This window comes from Martes martes, assembly GCF_963455335.1.
Source record: "Martes martes genome assembly, chromosome: 5".
NCBI classification, from domain to species: Eukaryota; Metazoa; Chordata; class Mammalia; order Carnivora; family Mustelidae; genus Martes; species Martes martes.
In genome coordinates this window covers 106234000-106257103 of record NC_137892.1, presented here as the reverse complement: position 1 = coordinate 106257103, position 23104 = coordinate 106234000, and the positions used below count along the sequence as shown (strand labels likewise).

At 45.1% G+C, this 23104-nt stretch overlaps 1 protein-coding gene across 2 annotated transcripts; it reads left to right on the top strand.

Moving 5' to 3' along the window:
• Positions 1-599: 599 nt before the first annotated feature.
• Positions 600-22670, top strand: GABRP (gamma-aminobutyric acid type A receptor subunit pi). 2 transcript variants are annotated; one of them, XM_080804592.1, is made up of 11 exons: positions 621-764; positions 5236-5332; positions 5806-5924; positions 9921-9988; positions 11007-11224; positions 13287-13369; positions 17244-17381; positions 17863-18015; positions 18515-18702; positions 20777-20950; positions 21953-22670. In XM_080804592.1, exons 2-11 carry the CDS (start codon positions 5280-5282, stop codon positions 21956-21958), a joined length of 1200 nt encoding a protein of 399 aa, XP_080660718.1. In that variant the 5' UTR covers positions 621-764; positions 5236-5279; the 3' UTR covers positions 21959-22670. The 2 variants fall into 2 exon arrangements, with proteins under 2 accessions (XP_080660717.1, XP_080660718.1); XM_080804591.1 differs by lacking the exon at positions 21953-22670 and having other exon boundaries at positions 600-764; positions 20777-21197.
• The last annotated feature ends 434 nt before the right edge of the window (positions 22671-23104 follow it).

The following is a 23104-nucleotide window of genomic DNA, read 5'->3' as shown; positions in this document are numbered from 1 at the left end:
CTAGCCAGATTTTTCCCAAAGTCCCTCCCACCTCTTTCCTGGCCGGCCGCCTCAGCACGGATCCTCCTTTCCCTTGGGCCCTTTATCTCTTTTGAAAACTTCCCGCAGTGGCCTCAGATCTGCAAGTCTCCTTTTACAAACACTAGGCTTCTGTTGATTCCAAAGGTGCCCTTAAAGTGCCCAAGGAATGAGAATTTTAGAAATGGTCAAGTTCTATCTTCAGGATGGGAAGCTGAAGACTAGAGAGGTAAAGTGGTTTTGCCTAAGGTCTTACTTGCTGCTAAGTCCTGTTCCATGACACCAGGATAGAGGTGTCCTCAAAATTCAGAGCCCAGGACTCATCTTCCAGGCATGGTGGGTGGGGTCACCCACTGTGCTGGACTTTCATGGGTCTCTGATCTCAAGATTCTTTTCTGGCTGTGGTGCAGGAGCTCAGCCGAGACACCAACTCAGAATCAAAGCCCTGGCAGCCAGTAGTCCTAGCAGGAGCTGGGTGATTCCCACAGACACCAGGGACCAGGTCAGAGCTCCACCCGAGGGAGGAGCCATGGAAGGTTCCGCCCACTTCTCTGCCTAGCCGGTCTTGCAGCTCTGTCTTCCCCATGGGGAGAGCCACTCCATGAGAGAGTGGCCGTGTGCCTGTAGCCGGCACATCAGGGCTAAGGATGATGAGAATCTCAGGGACCCGGAAGACCATGTTCTGCCTGAATGCCCAGCCCGAAGGCCAGAAGGACCTGCTCTAACAGAGCCTCGGTGGCATCCTGGTAAGAAAACTGCTGGGCCCTCTACTACTTGGAGGGAGGAAAGGGAAGGAAATTCAGATACAATCCCTGCTAGGAGTGAGGAGACGGCTGGGCCTAGAATTTGCTGAGCACCTACTTTGTATCTGGTCTCACCACTGTCTGAAGAACTGTTGATTACCATCCCATTTTATAGTGGAGGAAACTAAAGCTCAGGGAAAAGCAACACAATCTCAAAGTCAGCGGCCAGAGTCAAGATTAGAGCTTCTTCTGTCTAACCCTAGAGCCACAAGGGCTCCTTCCTCTCTGCACTGCCAACCAGGGCCCCCCACACCCCACAGCTTCACCTGCTGTGATTTTCTTAAGGAGGTTCCCATGGCATTAATGCTTTCCTTGCCTCGACCTAATTTGGGCTCCACTTCTGCTTCCCAACAAATGATTCTGTCTATGCAGAAGTGACGGAAGTCAGAGGAACTCTGCCTGCATGGGAAGGAGGCCAGAGCAGAACATGTTTGGGGTTCACTGTCTGTGTGATGGAGATTCTGGGAATCTCTCTGGGAATGGAAATGTGCGCATATTGGAATTACCTCTGCCTCTTAGAGCCAGTCCAGAAAAAGCTGCCATCTGCCACCTGGATGACCCTGCAGTCCTGTGTCTTGACCCTGTCCTTCCTGAGCTGATGCCAAAATGAGTGCCCTCAAAAGGACACTACAGTCAGCTCCTGCCCTGGATGGCAGCAGAGGGGTATTAGATGAGATTGAGCTTTGGGATCTCATGGTCAGAGTGGGCTCCCTGAAGTCCCCATAGAAGATGCCAAAGGGAGAGGAGAATGAAAATTAGTATTTATGGAGGGCTTTCTGTTCCCATTTCTCAGATAGGAAAGCCCACACTCTGAAAGGTTAAATGACTCAGGTGTGTCAACCCAAAGCTCAAACCTTTCTATGTAGAGGAGGGATCTTGGCAGAGAACCCATCAGAGTAGGGTAAAAGTTCTAGGCTGCCCCTACTCAGGAACCTCTGGAGACCTTCTGAGTACCGTGTTCCCTGCAGGTGGGAAGGGCTAGATCCAGCTGGACTCTCCAGGTCCCCTGTAGCTCTGGGGACAACCCCTCAGGGCACTCACCTCTGGTGGCTCAGTATGTGGTGCTGCCAAATGCCATTCCCAGTGTCTGCGTCAGCACTGGTGGCCGGAGCCTTCATTCAGGCAGGCAGATACGTAAGCCATCACTTGGCGGTTGGCTCTTCTGCCACGCAGGCTGAAGGCACCAGCACTGTTGGGTTGCCATTTGGGGCATAGTGTGGATGCAGCACTCTCTCTCAGAGGTGGGTTTGGTGTAAGAAGGACCACAGTCAAGCAGAATCCAATTCACTGTGGGAGGGGCCCTCTTCCTAAATGCAGTGCAAAGAACAGGGGCCTGGAAGACCTGGATTCAAATCATGGCACTTAACTGCTTTGGCCAAATCCCTTCACCAACCTGAGATTCTAGAAATTCACTCCCACTGGGCCTGATGGTCATGAGAATTAAATGCAATTAAACACCAAGCACAGCACCAATGGGGCTTCCTCTTCTTCTCTTTTCTTCCTTAATATAAAATGAGACCTCTTCAACAATCCGACCAGATCAAGCAAGGTCACATGGGGACATTTTTCCTGGTCTGGTGTGGGCAAAGCTTTTCAGACACAAGATGTCATGGAGCAGATTCAGAGGCCCAGGTCCCTAACATAGGGAAACACGATTCAATAGGAGTCTTGGAGCTGAAGCTAGATTGTTCTCCAACTTGCCTGATAAATTCGATTTCCCACAAGAGGAGGAAGAATTTAAGAATATCCCAAAATGAGAATGAAGCTAAGTCAGAACAGAGTAGGAAGAAGTCACAGGTGGCCATGGGCTAGAGGGGAGAGACAGAGCCTAAGTGGATGGAAGAGTGTTGGTGGGCAAGTCTCCCTATCTTTGCCCAGCATCTGTTTCCCAGATGGAAACATTTTCTTCAAGAATCTAGTGATCTTCTCTCTAAGACTTCCATCCTGGCACTGTCCCACCCTTCCCCCATGGAGCTGACCACTTGCTTCCTTTGCACACCATGTACCCCGTTGCCTCAGTCCCTGGTATAGGACAGTCTCAGGGAACGCTGTGTCACTTCACTGCTTAGGCTTCTCTCTATCACTAGACGGGAGCCCTGGGGATGACTCCCACATGTCTGATTCCCAGGAGAAGCTTGTTAATAAGCCTTTGGAAAATTGAATAAAGGGATGGGAAGTCATGGGAGCCACTCCCTGGACCCTGTTAAACTTGATGCCAGGGACAGGGGAATGGACAGAGACTGGAAGATGAACGAAAGGAAGAAAGTTTGAATATGATCATTGGCAGATTGACAATGTTGACTTATCAAAAGATGAGAAGGAAAGGGCTGAGGAAGAGAAATATGAGTGCAGAGTTCCAGGAGCTTATATATATGCGAAGATGTCATTACTGATTTTGTAACAGTAGAAAATGAGGAAATAACTTAGTACCATATGCAGGGTGTGTGTTATATAAATGTTGGTATATTGATCTTATGAAATACCTTTTTTTTTAAAGATTTTATTTATTTATTTGACAGAAAGAGAGATCACAAATAGGCAGAGAGGTGGGGGGGGAGCGGGGGGCGCGGCGGGAAGAGAGCCGGATGCGGGGCTCCATCCCAGGACCATGACCTGAGCCAAAGGCAGAGGCTTAACCCCCTGAGCCACCCAGGCACCCCAATCTTATGAAATACCTTGAGCCATTAGAGAGAATGAGGCAGGTCTGTAGGGACTGAGAAGCTGGCATTGGAGAAGAGCATGTGTCATGGGGTAGCAGTTAGAAGAGATGGGGTGATCTTGCCCGGATTCAGGTCTGTCCCTCACCAGCTCTACAACCTTGGGACTGTTTCCTGTCCTCTCAAAGCCTCAGTTTTTTCATTTGTAAAATGAGGAGAATGGTAGTAATTACCTCAATGAGTTGTTGTAAGAGTTTCTGAGGTTCTCAGCAGAGTGTAAGCATGCTTTAAGTATTTAAGAAATGTTGGCTGTCATTATTAAGCAAAAAAGTAAATATCAAAAAATGCATACTATCACCTGAATTTTAGTTTTTTAATTTTGTCTTCATGCAGCTATAGATGTATATAAATACACAATAATATATGCATAGAAAGCACAACTGTTAAGAGACAACTGATTGAGGTGTTAGACTAGGAGAGGTGAGGGAGGGGTGGGTTTTTTTTTTTTTTATACTTTATTTTTTTAGGGAAATTTGGGGCTCACAGCAAAATTGAGCCTCTCCACCCCACCCCACATACAGTCTTCCCTACTATCACATCGCCCACCAGAGTGGGACATTCATTAAATTGATGAACCTACATTGACAGATCACTGGGACTTACACTTTTAATTATCCCTCTCTATCTTGTTTTCATTTCTACAATGAGCATGTATTTGCTTTCTAAGTAAAATTAATATTAGTTGCTTAATGGCTGAATGGCACCTTAAGCCCCAGAATGGCTAGACTTTTGAAGGTGGCCTGGTTTACAGAGCTTGCCACAGAGGAAGGGGTGACCCACCCTGGGACTGCCTGCCTCAGCTCAGGCCCTGAGCCACACCCAAGAACCCCCACTCTGCTGTCACCAGTATGACAGGTCGCAGGCTCACCAGCCTGGCTGCCGACTGCTCTCTCAGGAGGAATACCTGATAGGAACTCCCAAGCCTGAGGAGACCAGGCCCCTGGGCCATGTCTTCCCTGACCATCCTCACGCATACACGATGCTCACTCACCCAACCGGCAGAACGGCTTCAGAGTACCCAGAGAGTAGGTCTGGGAGGTTGGGAGAGCTGCCAATATCACGGTTCCAAGGCTGCCAGCCCGGGCTCAGAGTCTCCTCTGATATTCACAGTGACCTTTCTGTGAGTCTCTCTTTCCTCACCACAATGCGGGATTAACATACCCACCTCACAAAGGCAGGGTGACAGCGGAGTGAGAAGATCCGTGGGAAAGTATCTGATGTATTCACTGGCACATGGAAGGTTCTTGGGAAGTTTGTTTGTTTGTTATTGGAAAGTTTTCATTTCCTGTCTACATGACCTGCTTAACAGGCCTAGACCCTCGGATAAATGGCATTGTCGGGGTGAGTGCATAGTTGGGGGTGTCCTTCCTGGCAAAATCAGGATAAGGACAGGGAAAGGACAGTCTCGGGGCTCTCCAGATACAAAGACGAGGATGAACTGGCTGCATTTCTGGTGCTTGTGAGCCACTCTCTAAACAAGGTGTCAGCCTTTATTTGGGTTGGATTTATGATGTGATCCTCCAAAATGAAGTCATTCCTGGATGGTATGGAGGGAATAGGAACTATAACCAAATGGTGTGGAAAGAGCCTGCTCCCCACACGTTCTGAGAAAATACTGCAGCTGATGACCCATGGGATGGAGCTGGGCTTGGAGCAGGTAAGCCTCTTGGGTCACCTCTCCCATTTTGTTTCCCCAGGTGATTTCTACTTTGGTCCCTCTCTGCATGATCGCCTTATCAACATGAAATACAGTCTCCCCTTGACCTTCATATGTCTGAGTCTCTTCACTCCAAGGTGAGTTTGCTGCCTCACAATGATCTTGGTGAATTGCTTTGCATATATGCATGAAGTAGGAAGGGTGGCAGGTCCTCCAACTTACCAATGACAAGATAAAGCCTAGTCTATCCACCCTCCTGATGCACCCAGACAACATAACTTCCTGCTGTATATTCTATCTGGAGAACTCAAGCTTCCAACATGGTCATAGATGGATGAACCCCTTGTGCTTTTTTCTAAAGACACTTGAAGGGTTTCCCAAATTACCTCAGCATTCTGATGATGTATGGCAAACAGACGATAAAAATGGAGTAGGATAGGGACATGTTAACTTAGCAGCTGAAAATTAGAGATTTCTCTCTGGGAAAGTCACCGCTGGTACATGGGCACAGCGCACACACATACGTGCAAACACAAGCTCAAGTTTATGTGTCTACATGCTTATTCACACCTTAATAAGCACATGCACCAATACCCACTTTCTTTTCCAGGATATGTATCCAGGGGAATCAGTTCAACATCGAGGTCAGCAGAAGTGACAAGCTCTCCCTGCCCGGCTTTGAGAATCTCACGGCAGGATATAACAAATTTCTCAGGCCCAATTTTGGTGGTAAGTCATCCTTTTTGTCCATCCAGGACATTAATTCAAAAGGACAAGAACAGAGGCAATATGCAGAGGAGGGTTTCAGAAGGTTTTGGTTGATTCCATTTTCTGGTCTGCGACCTGTTAAGGATGAGCAATGAAGGGTGAGGACAGCCACTGATTTTCACACTACTTTCGAGAATGTGCTTTGCCTCTCAACCTGCAGGACAGGGAAATCCCCATCCCCGCTAAGGAGGGGACCAGAGCTTCTAACATCCCCTCACACACTGTCTTCCTTCTGCCCCCACTTCCAGTGTCATTATTTAAGGAACTCACCAGGATCACACCACCCAGCCTTCCAGCTTTCAGCCCGGTCACTCAAGGCTAACCCCAACTTTGCCACCTGGATGACCTGCCTGGGCCTTTTGCCTGCTCAGAACACCTGCCTATGTCCTAGCATCCTCTGCATAGAGTCCAGAGCCCCTTGGCACACCAAGCCTTCCCAGTCTGGCCTCTGTCTGTCTGCCAGTGTTGCCAGCCCCAACTCCTCCCGCTCTGCCCTGCCACAAGTATGCCCCAAATGCTCCCTGACCCCCTCGGCTTCCCTGGGCTCCATGCCTTTGTTGAGACTGTTTATGGCTTCTTCCAACTTGACTCCTTGGCAAAATGCCAATTTTTCATGTCTGAAATCAAAGGCTTCCTCCTCTGGGAAGCCAGCCCTAATTCCTTTAGGCCCCATCCCCATTCTTCATACTTTGTTCTGAACATGCTTCCAAATCATAGCCATTACCTGGTGGTACCAGCAATGCCGCTGGTTTTACATCTGTCTCAGCTTTAGGCTGCAGCCCCATGAGGGGGTCTTGCTTTATTTACCTCACTAACCCCAGCAGCAGCCCAGTGCTTGGCAGAGAGCAAGATCTCAATTGGTATTTGGTGACAGAATGAGGCAAGGAGGGAGGGAATGAGACCAATCCCACACCTCCTCACAGGGTCTCAATCTCTGTTTATAAAATACGAGATTGACGAAAGTGGATGCTAGTGTCTCCTTATGTAGCAGAAAGTGGTAGAAAGAGACTCGGAGTTGAACAAACCTCCATTTGGCTCCTGTCTCTACTGCTTGCCCCCTTTCTGTAAAATGGGGATATATCTTCCAGCTCACAGAGGGGACTGACTGAGACAAAGTGGGTGAACACGAAGCATGGCGCCTGCCATGTCGTCAGGGTGTGTGGGTCTGTTTTAATCCCCTTTCCTTTCTTCCTGCTCCTCCCCTCACAAGATAAAATTCTCTGGTCAAATCTAGAATTAGTGGGTTAGTGCAGGTCCTCTGAGGAGCAGACACCAAAAGGTGATTATCCCTGCAAGATATTTATTGGGGCAATACCTCTGACAGAATGTGGGTGGGAAGAGGGGAAAGCTGACCATGGGGGAAGGAGAGAGGGAGGGCAGGAAGGTTGGGCACAGGTGTCTTAGACTATGGTGCAGTTCTCTGTGTTTGGAAGGGCCTCCAGGGAGACCTTGAGCCCAGGTTCCCATCAGAGGAGTCTCCCGCCCCCTGCCTGCCAGGCACAGTGTGCCTTAGTATCCCCACCACACTCAGGCACTGGTGGGGCGCACTGGTGGGGCGCAGCCGTGTAAAGCATGGCCTCAGAGCATGTGCCGTAACAGATTTCAGGGCACAGCAGCTGGCCCAGGTACACCCACTTCAGCTGGAGATCAGAGAAACCATTTTCAGGGCCACACAATAAAGACTTGAGATCCTAAGTTAACAAATCTAGGAAGGCTTCAGGATCCCCTGGTCTTCAGGCCCAGCTGAAAACTAATGACAAGCAAATGAGTCTGTACACACTGATTAGGTCCAACTTTTCTGCCTCCCAAATCCCATATTAGGCCAGGATACTGCCCTTCTTGTTGCCTGCTCACAGGTCGACAAGAGGCAAGGTTCTTGGGCAAAGAGCCCATTCTGAATCCGGGGTAGACCTGAGGAGTGTGAGGCCCAGATCCACCAGGGCTGAAAAGGGGAAAGCACAGGCCCCAAGACCTTGGCAATCTGTCTTCTAAAGGAACCTACCCGTATGCGGCAGCCTGGGATTCTGTACAGGGACCATGTTCTCTGTAATGTCTGCCCACTTGAGGTCCTTAAGAGACAAGACCTCCATAGGGTTTTTCAGGGAATGAGGTAGCCAGAGTGCAGGTGTCTAAGCAGGTCCTGGGAACACTGTCCAGGAACTAGCTTTGACCTCTTTCCTAGGAGGAAGCTGCCCTCTGGTGGCACAGTTCACTCTTATAGCTCAAGGGGAAGAAAGCAAGTTCCCGTCCATAAAGAAGCGAAACGAAGCAAGGTCGGGACTGGACTAGCTGGAAGCAAACAAAACAGCGCAGTGGAGTGGACTTTTGTGCACGTTCTGTTCTCCATGTTCCTCAGGAAGCAGATAACACTGACCCACTGCTCACTGCGCTCTAGACACTTAAAAATAGATCCTGTTACCTCCCCAACCCAACCCTCAGAAGCAGACAGGAATAGCTCTCTTTCGCGGGTGAGAGACTGGAACACGAAAAGCTTCAGTAGTTTGCTCAAGGTCACACGGCTACCAAGTGGTGGGCATGGGATTCAAACACTCTGACTCCAGGCTCCTCGTCTTAATTTCTGCCTTGAGGGGCAGAAAGCCACTTAGCACCGTGCTCCTTCATCACCTTCCGGAGTCTGTCCTCCCTCAAAGTCTCCCATTCTCCCACCGAATATAAATACCAAGTATTAGCTGAATTATTTTTAGTTGCATTGGTTCTAAAACTCCCTTTCCAAATTCCTACCTACGTTCTATGGCTTGGTTTCCTTCAGTTAATAATTAGGTTGCTTTGTCTGATTCCTAGCAATTAGATGGTTTTAAGCTTCCATTGAATTCCACCTCTCCTCTTCCTGGTTAATGCATTGTCACAGTCCCCTGAGGCACCCCGGTTTATTTATTTCAAGTGAAAGCTATGGCAGCTATTAACCTGGTGAGTAAATTTGTTCCTTTTCCAGAAGTAGCTAGGATTACGGAGGTGATAGGGAAAGGAAGGCAAGTGCCATGTATTGAATCTCTATTATTATGTGACAGACACAGTCCTGGGACTTTGTACAGATCATTATTTTTGATCACCTTCTTCTCACGTATTTCCTCTTGCCACCAACCTGTAAAGAAGCTGTCACTTGCTAATCTCATTTAACCCTCTCGATGCCACCGTGATGTCATTAGCATTAGCCTTACTCACAGGGGAGAAAACTGTAGTTCTGAAAGATTCACTAACTTTTCCTAGCTGTGAACTCACATCTTCCTCACCCCTGGGCTTTCCTTTCACATCTACAGTCTGAGGAGAAACACACTGCTCTGGCCTGGCTTCTGAGAATGGTGGCCCTGAGGCCTCTTTCTCAAGAGCTGAGACCAGCACTCTCAGGAGTTTAGCCTGAGGCCCAATATCTGTAAACCAGATCGCAGGGGAAGGCTCTGGAATTCTAAATAGTTTAGGCTTTCTGGAGAGTAAAGGAAGAGGAGGGAAGTGCAGGAGGTGAGCAAAAGCTCAACCATGAGCAGTCTTGAATGCCATCTTGTGGTAAATTTACTTAGTTGAGGGGAGGGAAAAAAGATCTCTGTGCATAAATTTCCAAATCTCATACTACATTTCTGAACAGTTTGTCTCTTGCAAGCACCACAGGAAACATCCTCCGAGAAAGAAGTAGCAAATGCCACTACATCCTCTAAAATACGCACTTGTGAACATAGGGTGGTCTCTCTTACATGTTAAGCTATTTATATATTTGTGCATTTTTATACAAAAATTTTTTCATACTTTTTTTCCATTCTGCACAGTGGTTCTTCCCGACAAGGGGAGTATAGAAATTTGCCTTTCACTTTGTATACTTCCAGAGTGGTTAAAATTTTCCAATAGGCCAGTGTTATTTTGTATTTTCTAATTTTTAAAACACTGTGCTAACGTAGTGTGTTTGTGTTTCTATGTAAGTCCTTCTGGTGTTTTCTTCATCCTTAGGAGAACCAGTTCAGATAGCACTGACTCTGGACATTGCAAGTATTTCTAGTATTTCAGAGAGTAACATGGTAAGTGCAACTCTTCATCTTCCCCCTGAGGAGCCCTTCTTGTGTTTTATGGGGATGCACTTTCTACCTACTCAAAAACAGAACAGAGACCCACTGCCTCCATGCACTTGGAATGGCAGAAGCTGGAGACCTATCCCTAAACTCAAGGCAGCAGAAGATTCTTGTAAAACAGATCTTCTGCATATCAGGAGGAAAGTAGACTCAAGAGCCAGGAGGGAAAAGACGAGGGATTGGAGTGGGTGCATTTGAAACCAGGGAGAGAATGGAAGTACGCTGGGGAAGGCTGAATATCACGTGGGTCCTCCCAGAGGAGAAGAGAAGCTAAGCTGTTGACAGCTGACAATCACATGACTGCTCTCCACCATCCTCTCACTTAAGAGAACCCATTAAAGGGGCGCCCGGGTGGCTCAGTGGGTTAAAGCCTCTGCCTTCGGCTCAGGTCATGATCCCAGAGTCCTGGGATCGAGCCCCACACGGGGCTCTTTCCTCAGCGGGGAGCCTCTCTCTCTCTCTCTCTGCCTGCCTCTCTGCCTACTTGTGATCTCTATCTGTTAAATAAATAAATAAAATCTTAAAAAAAAAAAAACCTTTAAAATAAAAAATAAGAGAGAGAGAGAGAACACCCATTAAAGACAAAGTGACACTAAAGGCAGGTTGCCCAAGGGGTCCTGCTCTGCCTTCCTGGTAAATGCTAGACGACCTAAGTGCTTAGCTCACCGAAACTTTCAACAACTCAGTCGGGCCTTTGGACAGAGGGCAAGCAAGTTAAGGCCCTGAACATGCTCCTGTGGGGCTCCCTTTTGGCAGTGAGAGTTATTGTCTAGAATAAATGAGGTGCTTTCTTCTCTTATTGCTCCGGGCCGCTCCCTCAAGAATAAGACTTTATAGTCTGTACTCCTGACCTAAGTCAAGGTTGGAAGGGGAGTAAGACTTCACCCCTTTCCTTCCATATTCAAAGTCTTTCCCCCCCTCCACCCCACCCCCAACATCCATTTCTACCACTTGGCTTTCCCCTCAGGACTACACGGCCACCATATACCTCAGACAGCGCTGGACAGACCAGCGGCTGGTTTTTGAAGGCAACAAGAGCTTCACTCTGGATGCACGCCTCGTGGAGTTCCTCTGGGTGCCGGACACCTACATTGTGGAATCCAAGAAGTCCTTCCTCCATGAGGTCACTGTGGGGAACAGGCTCATTCGCCTCTTCTCCAATGGCACCGTCCTGTACGCTCTCAGGTGACTGGGTCCCTTCCACCTCAGGGCAGAATGGGGAAATGGCTAGAAGAAAAGGCATAAATATCTCCTGGTGGTTCTGCGCAGCACTCAGATAAGCACCGTGAGGTCTCGCCCTTCTCATGCTCCAGCCTTCCTAGATTCTTGTCCCCGTAACAGAAGGGCCCCCCTTCAGTTCAGTTTGGCTCAGCAAGCGGCTCCCAGATGCTGCTCTGTACCAGGACCCACAATGGACACTGAGAATCCACAGCTGAATGAGAGACATTGTTCTGATGCAGATGGAGAAACAAAGGAACAGCATTCCGGCGGGGGGGGGGGGGGGGGGCGGAGCTGAGTTGGGCAGTAAGTTAGTGGTTTGGGGTGGTGCTAGAGGAAGCTTTCACAGAACTCTGAGCTGATTCTTAAAGAGTTAAAAAAAAAAAAAAAAAAAAGCTAGCAAGGGAATAGGGAGAATAGTAAGAGTGACAGAGAGGTAGGTCCACGTCAGGGATTTTCTTTTCATGGGGCTCAGTGGAGCTACAGTTGTCCCAGAATGCATCTCTCCTTGGCTGAGGCATTTTTCTGCAGAGAAGCCAAGTGCAGTGCCCCAAGGCCTCTGCTATCTGGAGTCATGGGCTCTCCTTTGTCCCTTTCCCAAATCCCTGAGGCCAAAATTTCCTTCCACCCAGTTGTGCATCAAGTGGCTGGTTGGCTAGAATAGGCAAGGTGCTCCCTAGACGCAGCAAGAGGCAACCCACAGGAAAGGCTCATCATTGACTGTGCAAGGGATGTGCAAGGACCCAGCATACCTTCCCCCACAGTCTTTGGGGAGAAGCCCAGAAACCAAATACTAATGGGACTTATCGTAGATTCCAAGTAAGAAGCTGACATTATGCAACAAAGACTGAGCTAGCCAATGAACTGAATCTTGGAATTGTTCATCTGGCATTCCTCAATTTGGCAAAAACCAAAGCCCCAACCCTTTCTTCAAGAAGCCAAACTAGACCTCTCCCTTGACCCCCAACTCCAATCAACATTAATGTCCCCCTTCCTGTGCCTGTATAAATCTGTCTTCTGTCTGTATTATGCACATAATACAATCTGTCCTGTGCAAGGATTATGGGTGATGGTTAACAGCCTGGCTCTAGAATCAGACACATCTGGGGGCAAGTCCCTGTTCTGTCCCTGCTCTGTGACCTTAGGGATGTTGCTGGACTCTCTCACCTCAGTTTCCTCAGCAGCAAAAGGAGAAGAATATTTCCTACCTCATAAAGCTGTTGTAAAAATTCAAAGGGATAATGCATGAGATGCACTTCGACCCAGGACTGGCTTGGAGTAAGCATGCAGTAAATGGTAGATGTTGTCATTCTCTGTCTCCCTGAAATGAGTGTGAGCTTCCTCAAGGTGGGCACCATGTATGCATCATTTCACTTTCCCCAAGAAGCCAGCACAGTGCTTAATAAAAATGGAGCTTAGTCAAAATATGTGACACTGAAGAAAAAAAAAAAAAAAAGGAAGATAAAGGTCAGCCTATTGAAATCTCCACCGTGAGGACTTTGCTGATGATTAAGTGAATGTCTCTAGGTGTTGGTCCCCAAGAGCCACATTGCCTAGGACCTTCCAACATCCTCTACTTCCTCCAAGAATGTTGATCTTCAGCCAGGAGACCTGGGCTCCAGCTACTAGGAGCTGTGTGAGCTGAGGCAAGCTCCTGAGTCTATTGTCAAATGGGGAAAATAGTGACAGTGCTCTCTGTTCTAGCTCCTCCTGGGTTTGTCATGAAGATTACATTTTAAAACTGGGTGCAAAAGCATGTCAAACCAACGAGCAGTTCTCTTCTGCAATGTTGTTTTAAGTTTGCCTCTTCACTGCCCACATTCCAGTTTCCTCCATTCTGGACCCCAGCTTTGACCACAACTCAAAGGTGTTATGTAGCACAGAAAACCTCAGGAATGTTTTGAGTGCAGGCTGCAAGTCACACGTTCACTGTAAGAGTCAACGTCAAAGTACTCTTGGAGTGGCCCTTAAAAGGGAATGTATCCTTTCCCCCATATCACTCCTTTTGAACCCATTTTTCCTTTTTTAGAATCACAACGACTGTTGCGTGTAACATGGACCTGTCGAAATACCCCATGGACACACAGACATGCAAGTTGCAACTGGAAAGCTGTGAGTGTATATCCTGCAGGCCCCCAAGATGATTTTCCTGGGTGACTTGACTTAGAGCCGTGTATTCATGAAGAAACACACGACAGCCTTTCTTTTCTTGGTGTTGATTCCAATTCATTCAGCCCTTCTGAGTGTCTGTCCAGAGAAATTTAGAGACCTCTCAAAGACAGCCCTCTGACACTACATCTTTTGGGGGAGGACCACTGTGCATCAGCACTAAATATTTCTACCTAAGAGTAGACAGGACAGCCAAGGAAGTGGGACAAGGAATGGGACTCAGAATCTGAGAAGGCACAGAAGCCAGAAAGAACACAGCAGAGGTTAAAATTGGTAACTGGTCAAAGCAGTCATTGACATTTATTGCACAACTGCTTCCAACTTTGAAAAGAAGTTGTTTGGTGTTTGTGTGTGTGTGTTTATGTAATATATATATATATATATATATATATGTATGTATGTATATATATATATATACATATATATATATATATATGGCTTAACAGAATAATGCAGGAGCATCTAAACTGCATTCTGAAGATCTATAATGAGGAATGAGCATTTATTCTAAGTTGATATGTATCAAATGGCATTGTTGGATAAATCTCCATTGTTCTGAAATGCCCACCAAACTTGGGAAAATGGTACCTGCGACAGGTGTCCTGGGGAAATGATGCCTCATTCAGGCATCCAGGGATGGCTTGTACCAGGAGGAAAAACCACAGTCAAGCACTGGGAATCAGCGGGCATTTCTGACATGAGGACATGAGTCCAAGAAGCATAGCCGTTACGAGGTGGCAGTCATTTTTCAGAGGTAGACGTTTAATTAAAGACTCAGACAGGCAGATTAATTACCCTATTGATTAAATGCATACAAAACCTCCTTAAAGCAATACAGCTATTTGGGGGCAGAATAAAACTTGAGGTTATCAAAAAGAGAACTCATTTTCAGCCCCACACGGAAAAAAGTAATTGCCCTCCACGTGTGGCTCTGCTCATCTCAAATCCCAGGAGTGAGATTCTCCTGGAAACTTCAGCACTTGGCTTGCATGAATACCATCCCCAGTGAGCAGAGGAAGCTTTCATTGTGTGTTTATTGGCAGTTATTTGGGTACAGAAATCTCACCAAGGGTTCTTTTTTGTTGTTGTTGTTGTTTCCTGAACACCATCCCTAGGAAAGAATTGCTAGCATCCCACAAGAACCGTGATAATGTAATGATTGTGAGCATTCAATAGTCATAAAAGAAAAGTGTCCAAGTAGAAGCTTGTAAAATTCACCTGTTTAGACTTTTTTTTATTTCTTGGGGATCCTAGGCATTTTTGGACAGCTAAATTGGACAGTAAATTTTGGGGTGCTTCTGAGAGAAAGCCCATAGGCAATTTTTACCTGAAAAGCCTCTAAGAGCTCATGACCACTTCTCTGCCCCGTGGAGGAGAACACAGGCATGGCTAAACAGTGTGTACCACAAGCTAGGACTTAACAAAATGTTAGTCCCAACACTGGATCCCATCTCCAAGTGGCCTGGGAAAATGAAGTCTATATAGTTCTACGTTTAAAATAACATGTTCTGGGATCACTGGGTTTCCCTGTCACTAGCAGTGGCTTTGGGTGACTAGAACTAACGTCTCCAGCTCCCACTCTCCCTATCAGTGAATGAGGAAAAATAATAGTATCTGACTCAAAGAGTTATTTTTTAACAGTTTTCTTGAGGTAAAATGTGCATACCATAAAATTCAGCCCTTTCAAGTGTACAATTCAAAGATTTTTAGTAAATTTGTCAAGTAGTGCAACTGTGGCCACATTTCATGGTTAGAACTTTTCCATCAACCGAAAAGATTCCTTCTGCCCATTTACATTGTCTCCAGTTGCCATCACCAGCCCCCAGGCAACCACTACTCTACTTTCTGTCTCTGTGAATATAAAAGTATTCCATATAAAAGAAATCAATACAACATGTGGTCTTTTGCATCTGGCTTCCTTCACTTAGCATGTTTTTGAGTCTCATACATGTTGGAGACTGTATTGTTTTGTTCCCTTTTATTGCTTTATTCCTCGTTTATTCTTCCATATGAAAGAGTACAAGTAGTACACGTCCCTTTGGCTTATTTCCACCCTGTAGTTATTAAGAATAATGCCACTGTGAACATTTGCCTACAAGTTTTTTGTGGACGTGATTTGATTTCTCTTGGGCAGACACTTGGGAGTGGAATGCTGGATCAAATGGTAAATTTATGTTCAAGTTTTCAAGAAACCGCCAACTTGTTTTCCAAAGTGGTTGTACCATTTTACATTCCCACTGGAGACGTCCCAGCTTCTCCACATTCTCATCATTGGTTATTGTCTGTCTTTTCATGACAGCCATTCTTATGGGTATGAAGTGGTATCTGACCGTGATTTTGATTTGCTTATCCCTAATGGCTAATGGTGTCGGACATCTTTGCATGTACTTATTGACCACTCATCTGTCTTCTCAGAGAGATATTCTGAGGATTAAATGAGATGATGCTGTTGTAAAGCAACTTAGAAACATAATTGCTAGGGCGCCTGGGTGACTCAGCGGGTTAAGCCTCTGCATTCAGCCCAGGTCATGATCTCAGGGTCCTGGGATTGGGCCCCACGTCAGACTCTCTGCTCAGTGGGGAGCCTGCTTCCTCCTCTCTCTCCGCCTGCCTCTCTGCCTACTTGTGATCTCTATCAAATAAATAAATAAAATATTTTTTAAAAAAAGAAACATAATTGCTCATGGAATGATAGGTATTACCATCACTATCATCACCCATGGGTTTGGGGTTTAGACTTTCTTTTTTTTTTTTAAGATTTGATTGATTTATTTATTTGTCAGAGAGAGAGAGGGAGAGAGCACGCACAAGCAGGCAGCAGCAGAGAGAGAAGCAGGCTCCCTGCCGAGCAAGGAGCCTGATGCGGGACTCGATCCCAGGACGCTGGGATCATGACCCGAGCCAAAGGCAGAGGCTTAACTGACTGAGCCACCCAGGCGTCCCACAGGTTTAGACTTTCTGAACGTACAATCCTGGCTTTGTTTTTAACTTGCTTTGCTCTCCTGAGAAAGTTAGGCAATCTCTCTGAATCTGTGAATTTTCATGTATAAAGTGGGCAAAATATTACAGTTCCTCTATTCTAAGGCACAGCATTTACTGAGTAACATATTAGGAAAAAAAGTAAGCTCTACTTTATATGTATGTATGTATGTATGTATGAACTCTGAGATCCATCCCAATTTCCAAAACTGTAAAGAAAAAAATTTTTAGTGAAGAAATATAGAAATATCTACCTTGCAAGTTTGTGAGCACATTAGAGACATAATGTATAAAAGACTTAGCATAAATGTTTCATAAAAGGTAGCTATTATTACTATTATGAACTATATTAGTAAAACTGCCTTGAGATTTATCGAATGCCTAAGTTAACAGACATCAATATAGGGGCTAGCTGCAGGTTTCTTGTCTTCTTCTGGTTTTGTGCTTGCATTTAAGCCAACATGGAAATAGGAACAGACTAACTGTAAAGTCACTGAGAACACAGCGGGGGCTGCTAGACTGTCCTGAAAGGCACTGTGGAGCTTAGGGCTGTGTGTGTTCACAGATAGGAATGAGTTCAATAAATATCATCCTAGAGGCCTATCACCTACCAAGTCTGTGTGATGCTTAGCACAGAGCTGGTTTTTGACTGATGGCAAGCAGCCCTAGCCGGTTGTCCTGTTCTGGGAAGACACTGCAGTTGCATGTGAGAAGTCACACCAGGTTTTGCAGCTCGCTATCAAGACAGAGCTCGTTCTGCCCCCACGTTGTTGTAGTCTCCAGACCAGTTCATTCTGCCACCTTCTTGCACTGACCAGGGCACTGTTTTCCTTCCCAGGGGGCTATGATGGAAACGACGTGGAGTTCAGCTGGCTGAGAGGGAACGACTCTGTGCGTGGGCTGGAAAACCTGCGGCTTGCTCAGTATACCATCCAACGGTATTTCACCTTGGTCACCAGATCACGACAGGAAACAGGTGACTCGTGAGACGCATTGTACAAAAGCAAAATAACTGGGTTGCATTCTGAGTCAGAAATACCATCTCTTTTCCACTTTATCTCTTTGGGGCCCAGGAACCCCCTCCACAGTGTGGTAGGGCAGGAGGATTGGCCCTGACACTATTACCTACTTCACGCCCAGTATTGAAATGGCCCCCCAAGGGCTCGGAGTCTAGTGAGGTAGACGTTGAGGAAACCAGCATGTATAATGCTGCAGGAATACTAGGACAGAGCAAGGCACAAGAAAAGGATCAGGGGTGGGGGTACCAGCACCCCTCTACATCTCATTCTATGCAACAGCAGTTTCTCCCAGTGAAACTGTAATGACAGTTCATGCTTAACTAGGTTTTGGTGAATAACAGATAAATTAATGTGAATATAGCTAATTAAATGTCCCATAGGGAAAGCACTCTGCTGTGTGAGGAGACATGATTTCCTATCTCTTCTTTACCCAATCAGGAAATTACACACGACTGGTCTTGCAATTTGAGCTTCGGAGGAATGTCCTGTATTTCATCTTGGAAACCTATGTTCCTTCCACTTTCCTGGTGGTGTTATCCTGGGTTTCATTTTGGATTTCCCTTGATTCAGTTCCTGCAAGAACCTGCATTGGTAAGCAGCTCCAACAGGAGATTTCTAAGAACTGGGGTTACAAAAACAAAACAAAACAATAACAACAAAAAAACTTTGTTTCTTTTTACCTTCTACCAGTTTTCTTTTTTTCCCACTGATATTCATATGATGCTTCTAGGAGTTGGTTTCTTGAGAGATCTTTTGCAGAGAGAAAGAGAGAGACAGTGCCTTTCAAAACATGTTTTATAGTGATGAGAGAATTGTGATTGGATGGTCTATTACCTGTTATTTTGCCTACTGAACACCTCCCTCCAGTGGGAAGACAGAAGGTAAAACATTTAGGAAACCCTATCACTCATATCCATTCAAAATGGATAAATCAATCCTGTTCTAGAAGATCACAGATCTTTCAAAATAAGCTGTTCCATCTCTGAGTTCTGTCCCCCTTTGCCAACTCCTGAATGGTGACAGTCTGCCAGGTAGAGGTGAAAGGTTCACAGACCACTGATGTGGGAACATTGCCTACCTGTTTTCCCAGGAGTGACCACCGTACTGTCAATGACAACGCTGATGATCGGGTCCCGCACTTCTCTTCCCAACACCAACTGTTTCATAAAGGCTATCGATGTGTACCTGGGGATCTGCTTTAGCTTCGTGTTTGGGGCCCTATTGGAATACGCAGTTGCCCACTACAGCTCCTTACAGCAGATGGCAGCCAAAGATAGGGTAAGAATTTTGAGAGCCCTGTATATGATTCATCACTTGCCATGTGCTGATGGGTAGAGATGACCCTGACTGGTTCCCATCCCCAGGTGATTCACTTTGCTCCAGCAGTTCTCATCCTTGTTCAGGTGGGGGCATCTGGAAGTCATGGCACCTTTTGAAAAAGACTGCTCTTTCCGTCAAGTACAATGGGATATTAACATGTTTAATCTGCTAGCAGAAAATAACTGTTGCCTGTATGCAACATGAAATCACAACCACAAGAGCAAGCATCCATGAAAAACCCAGTATCAAACCAGATGCGATCAGCTGCTTACAAGTTTCAGATTAATATGTATTTACTATTTAATTCTTTTGTTGCATTCTTATTTTCTTAAATTATACAAGTATTGGTTTGCTGGAAAATGTATGGAAAATAAATTGCAGCAAATTTCTCAATTAGCATATGTTTCTGCTAACTGGGAAAGACTGCCATTATCTGAGTTAGCAGTGAAATACTGTGGTCCAGCTCTGAGAATAATAATAATCGTTATTAGCAATTGAACATTTACATGCACCAGACTTACTTACAAGCCCTTTGCAAATATCATTTAAAATACTCATAACAACCCAGTAAGCCTATCTCCATTTTTATAATTGTGGAATCTGGTTACAGGGAGAGTAAGTGACTTGTCCCATGGTCTGTAGATGAAGAGGTAGAACTAGGATTTGAACTTGAATCTGCTTAGCTCCAAAGCCTGGCACTTATCTGTTATTCTCACTGGTAGTGGGCAATAGCCATGCTCTTAACTGTTGTTCACTACAGGCCTATGAACCCTGAGATTCTTTGGAAGCCCAGTTTGATAAACACTGGTATACTAAAGCTCATGTTAACAAGCAAGAAAGTGATAGGGTTCGGCACAGAACAGATACCCACCTTCAGCAAAGTGCCAGGACCACACAGGGTCTAACAGTGAGGAAATAAATCAGAATAACCCAAAGACCCAGTGGCCTTGTTCCCTTGTGTCTGACTAATATGAACAATGTTTCATATAGTCGTATTACCCGATACCAAAGACAAATGATCCTATGTACTAGCCAAAGAAGAATATGCATTTCTTTTTACTCCCTGTAGGCTTCTTTAAGGGGTCAATAGTTAATTACAAAAAAAAAAAAAAAGGTTTGGATTTGGTAGAATGGTAATAAAGGACTGGAGAACTACTAAAATCCTTTACCTAAGTCATCAGAAAGCTCTTCTTTTGCTGTGTGTAGAATAATAGCTTCACTACAATGTATTTGCTATGTGCTAGACATCTCCTTCAGTCCACCCAACAGCCTGTCAGATGATTACCACTGTTATTCCAAATTTACTACTCAGGAACCTGCCACTCAGAGAAGTGAGATGGCTCATCTAAGACCTCACAACTAGTAAGTAGCCTGGCCAAGGATCCAAAGTCTGCTCTCTCTGATTTCACTACGCTCCCCACATGCTATGCCCATTCCAAGCATGTTGGAAAATGACAGCTCCCCGGAACTGTAGGGAGCATCACTGTTTCTGTTCATGTGGCAGAGACTTTTAGACACTGCTGATTTCTATTATCTCTCATAATCAATGAATTCTCACTAGGACAGAATGGAATTCATCAAACACGTACCAAATGCTTTACATAATTTATCCCATTTAATCTTCCCATCCCTTGCATGAGGTAGGTATTAATACCATCACCATTTTGCAGGCAAGGAAACCAAGTTTTAAAGGAATTAAGGTGACTCAGATTTCATAATAGCAAGAGGCAGAATGGAATTCGAACCCAGACCAGCTAACTTCAAGGCCTGAGCATTTAGCACAGAATTCTGCATAGCAATAGTGGGCAATGGTTATTCTCCACAGTATACAAGCTGATGACCTAGGGATGGGTGCCTTTAAGCAGGATAACAGGACTGCCAAGTCTGGCCCACTGGCCTACATCTGAGACATTCAGTGCCACTTTCTATTAAACCTGATTATTCAATACTTAGGCTTCTAAGTATTTAAATGTCTAGCTAGTTATTTTGCTAAGTCAAGTCTCTCAAGCTAACTGCATTGTCTATGATCTAGGGGACGGCAAAGGAAGTAGAAGAAGTCAATATTACTAACATCATCAACAGTTCCATCTCCAGCTTTAAACGGAAGATCAGCTTTGCCAGCATTGAAATTTCTGGTGATAATGTCGACTATAGTGACTTGACAATGAAAACCAGTGACAAGTTCAAGTTTGTCTTCCGAGATAAGGTGGGCAGGATTGTTGATTATTTCACAATTCAAAACCCCAGTAATGTTGATCGATATTCCAAATTACTATTTCCTTTGATTTTTATGCTAGCCAATGTGTTTTACTGGGCGTACTACATGTATTTTTGAGAGTACGATGAATTGTTTGCATATCATGGTAATGATGTAAATGGGATTCTAAACCAAGTGTGTGTGCTAACCCAATAGAGCTACGAGTGACTAAAATAACATTTGAGCATTTGTCCTCAAAGAATATTCCCCCAACCATTATTTAAGCTGTGTAGAAGTCCTAGCATTACAGAGTCTTGTAATAGAAACATCAACTCATTCCCTTTTTATCTTTACCAAAGACATCCCCATGGAGCCTAAGATTACTAACCTACTCAGAGTTGACTATTTGCTCAGTGGCTCCCTGGTCTGCATTTACTTCATATAAAAAATGAGAAGGAAACTATTATATGTATTGAGTAACCCTCAAGTGTCAGTGGTTGTTTCTAAATTAATCATACATGCTATTTACTAACTCTCTACAGTGCTTATAAAATGCATTGTTACCTATTTAGGGAGTAACATTTTCTGGTTTTTGTTTTTGATTAAAATGAAATGTGGGCCTAAGTCAATTCGCTGGAAGTCACTGCACTAACTCAATACGAAGATGAGTTTGTAATACAGTATTTAATACCACAGCAGAATTGTCCCCAAATCCCAGTAAGTTCCGCCATTGAAAAACCAAATGTAAATGAAGAAAACATTAATGGGTCAATAATCTCTAACATAAATTTGTTTCTGAGATATAATGCATTTCCCTGAACCCTAACTGAAATAGCTCTGGGGCTTTATTCCCCCATTTGATATGTCTTATCATTTAACTATTAAGTGTACACCAGTCCTCAACAATGCGAAAGCCCTTTCCCCACATCAGGGATGAAGATGGAAGATTTTTTTTTTTAAACACTGATTCTAAGGACTCTTAATTTGAACTGTTGCCATCAACACTTGCAGAACTGAGTTCATTTCTACCTGCTTCTCTGACACCGAGCAGCACTTTCCCAGCAGCGGATCTCCTGCATCTTTCCAAGAGGAGCTCTTATGCCTATGCTCTAGTGACCAGGAATGATGCTTATTAGATCATGAACTGCATTACCCAGAAACAAGTGGCCTAGAACAAGTAAGCTTGGCCTTGCTCGGAACCCCAATCCTTCTAGCTGGATTACTTGGAGTAGCTTATCCTGCAAGAGTAGGAGAATGTTGGTCCTGAGTCCTGAACTTTCTGAGTAACAATGGGACTTGTTCCAGAACCTACGTGCAGGCTGCAGAAGAGCTAGCTTTTCCAAATCCCGTCACTCTCACCCAAACACAAGAAGCACATTATTGCATCCTTGCCCCTCGGTCAAGCTCAGCCGACAGCGTTATTAAGTGGAGATTTGCCAGTGTGTCATGATAAAGGCTTCAGTTCAGACCCAATCTTCATTAAGAGAATCTTTCCATCTTTAATTCTTTAGCTTCCTTTTCTAATAAATGTATGTGTTTACCTTTACTTTCAGAAATAAACCATGATGGGGCGCCTGGGTGGCTCAGTGGGTTAAAGCCTCTGCCTTCGGCTCAGGTCATGATCCTAGAGTCTTGGGATCAAGCTCCGTGTCCGGCTCTCTGCTCAGCAGGGAGCCTGCTTCCTCCTCTCTCTGCCTGTCTCTCTGCCTACTTATGATCTCTGCCTGTCAAATAAATAAATAAAAATCTTAAAAAAAAAAAAAAAGAAAGAAACCATGGCTTCTCTTTTCTATAACCCCCTGCACCATAAGCTCTCATTCTTTTTCTCTTTTTGGTAATTCTCCCAATTCGGTGTGTATGGGTGGAATCACTTGAGCTTTTAACAAAGTGTTTTTAATGGGAATGAGGGAATTAAAAGAGGAGGAATATGGTTGTATGGTTCAATCATATTTGTGTTTTTTAAAAAAAAGGTTTAAAAGGAAATAGCTGCTCTGAAACCCTGTTCAAGCAATACATATTTTTTTAAAAGCTGTAAATGAGTGAAACTGTGAAATAAACATACCATACTAGCTACCCAACAAATCAAGTGGTCATCTGTAGAATGAGTAGTGTAAGATCCCATCTGGAAAAGGTATACATTGTAGCGTAAACTCAGTGGGCTCA

Bases quoted from the DNA above. Each gene is read 5' to 3' on its own strand.
- GABRP (XM_080804591.1), top strand. From the start codon at position 620: ATGAGAGAGTGGCCGTGTGCCTGTAGCCGGCACATCAGGGCTAAGGAT. The intron at 765-5,235 runs GTAAGAAAACTG...TTGTTTCCCCAG, and splicing joins AGAGCCTCGGTGGCATCCTG to GTGATTTCTACTTTGGTCCC. The intron at 11,225-13,286 runs GTGACTGGGTCC...TTCCTTTTTTAG, and splicing joins ACCGTCCTGTACGCTCTCAG to AATCACAACGACTGTTGCGT.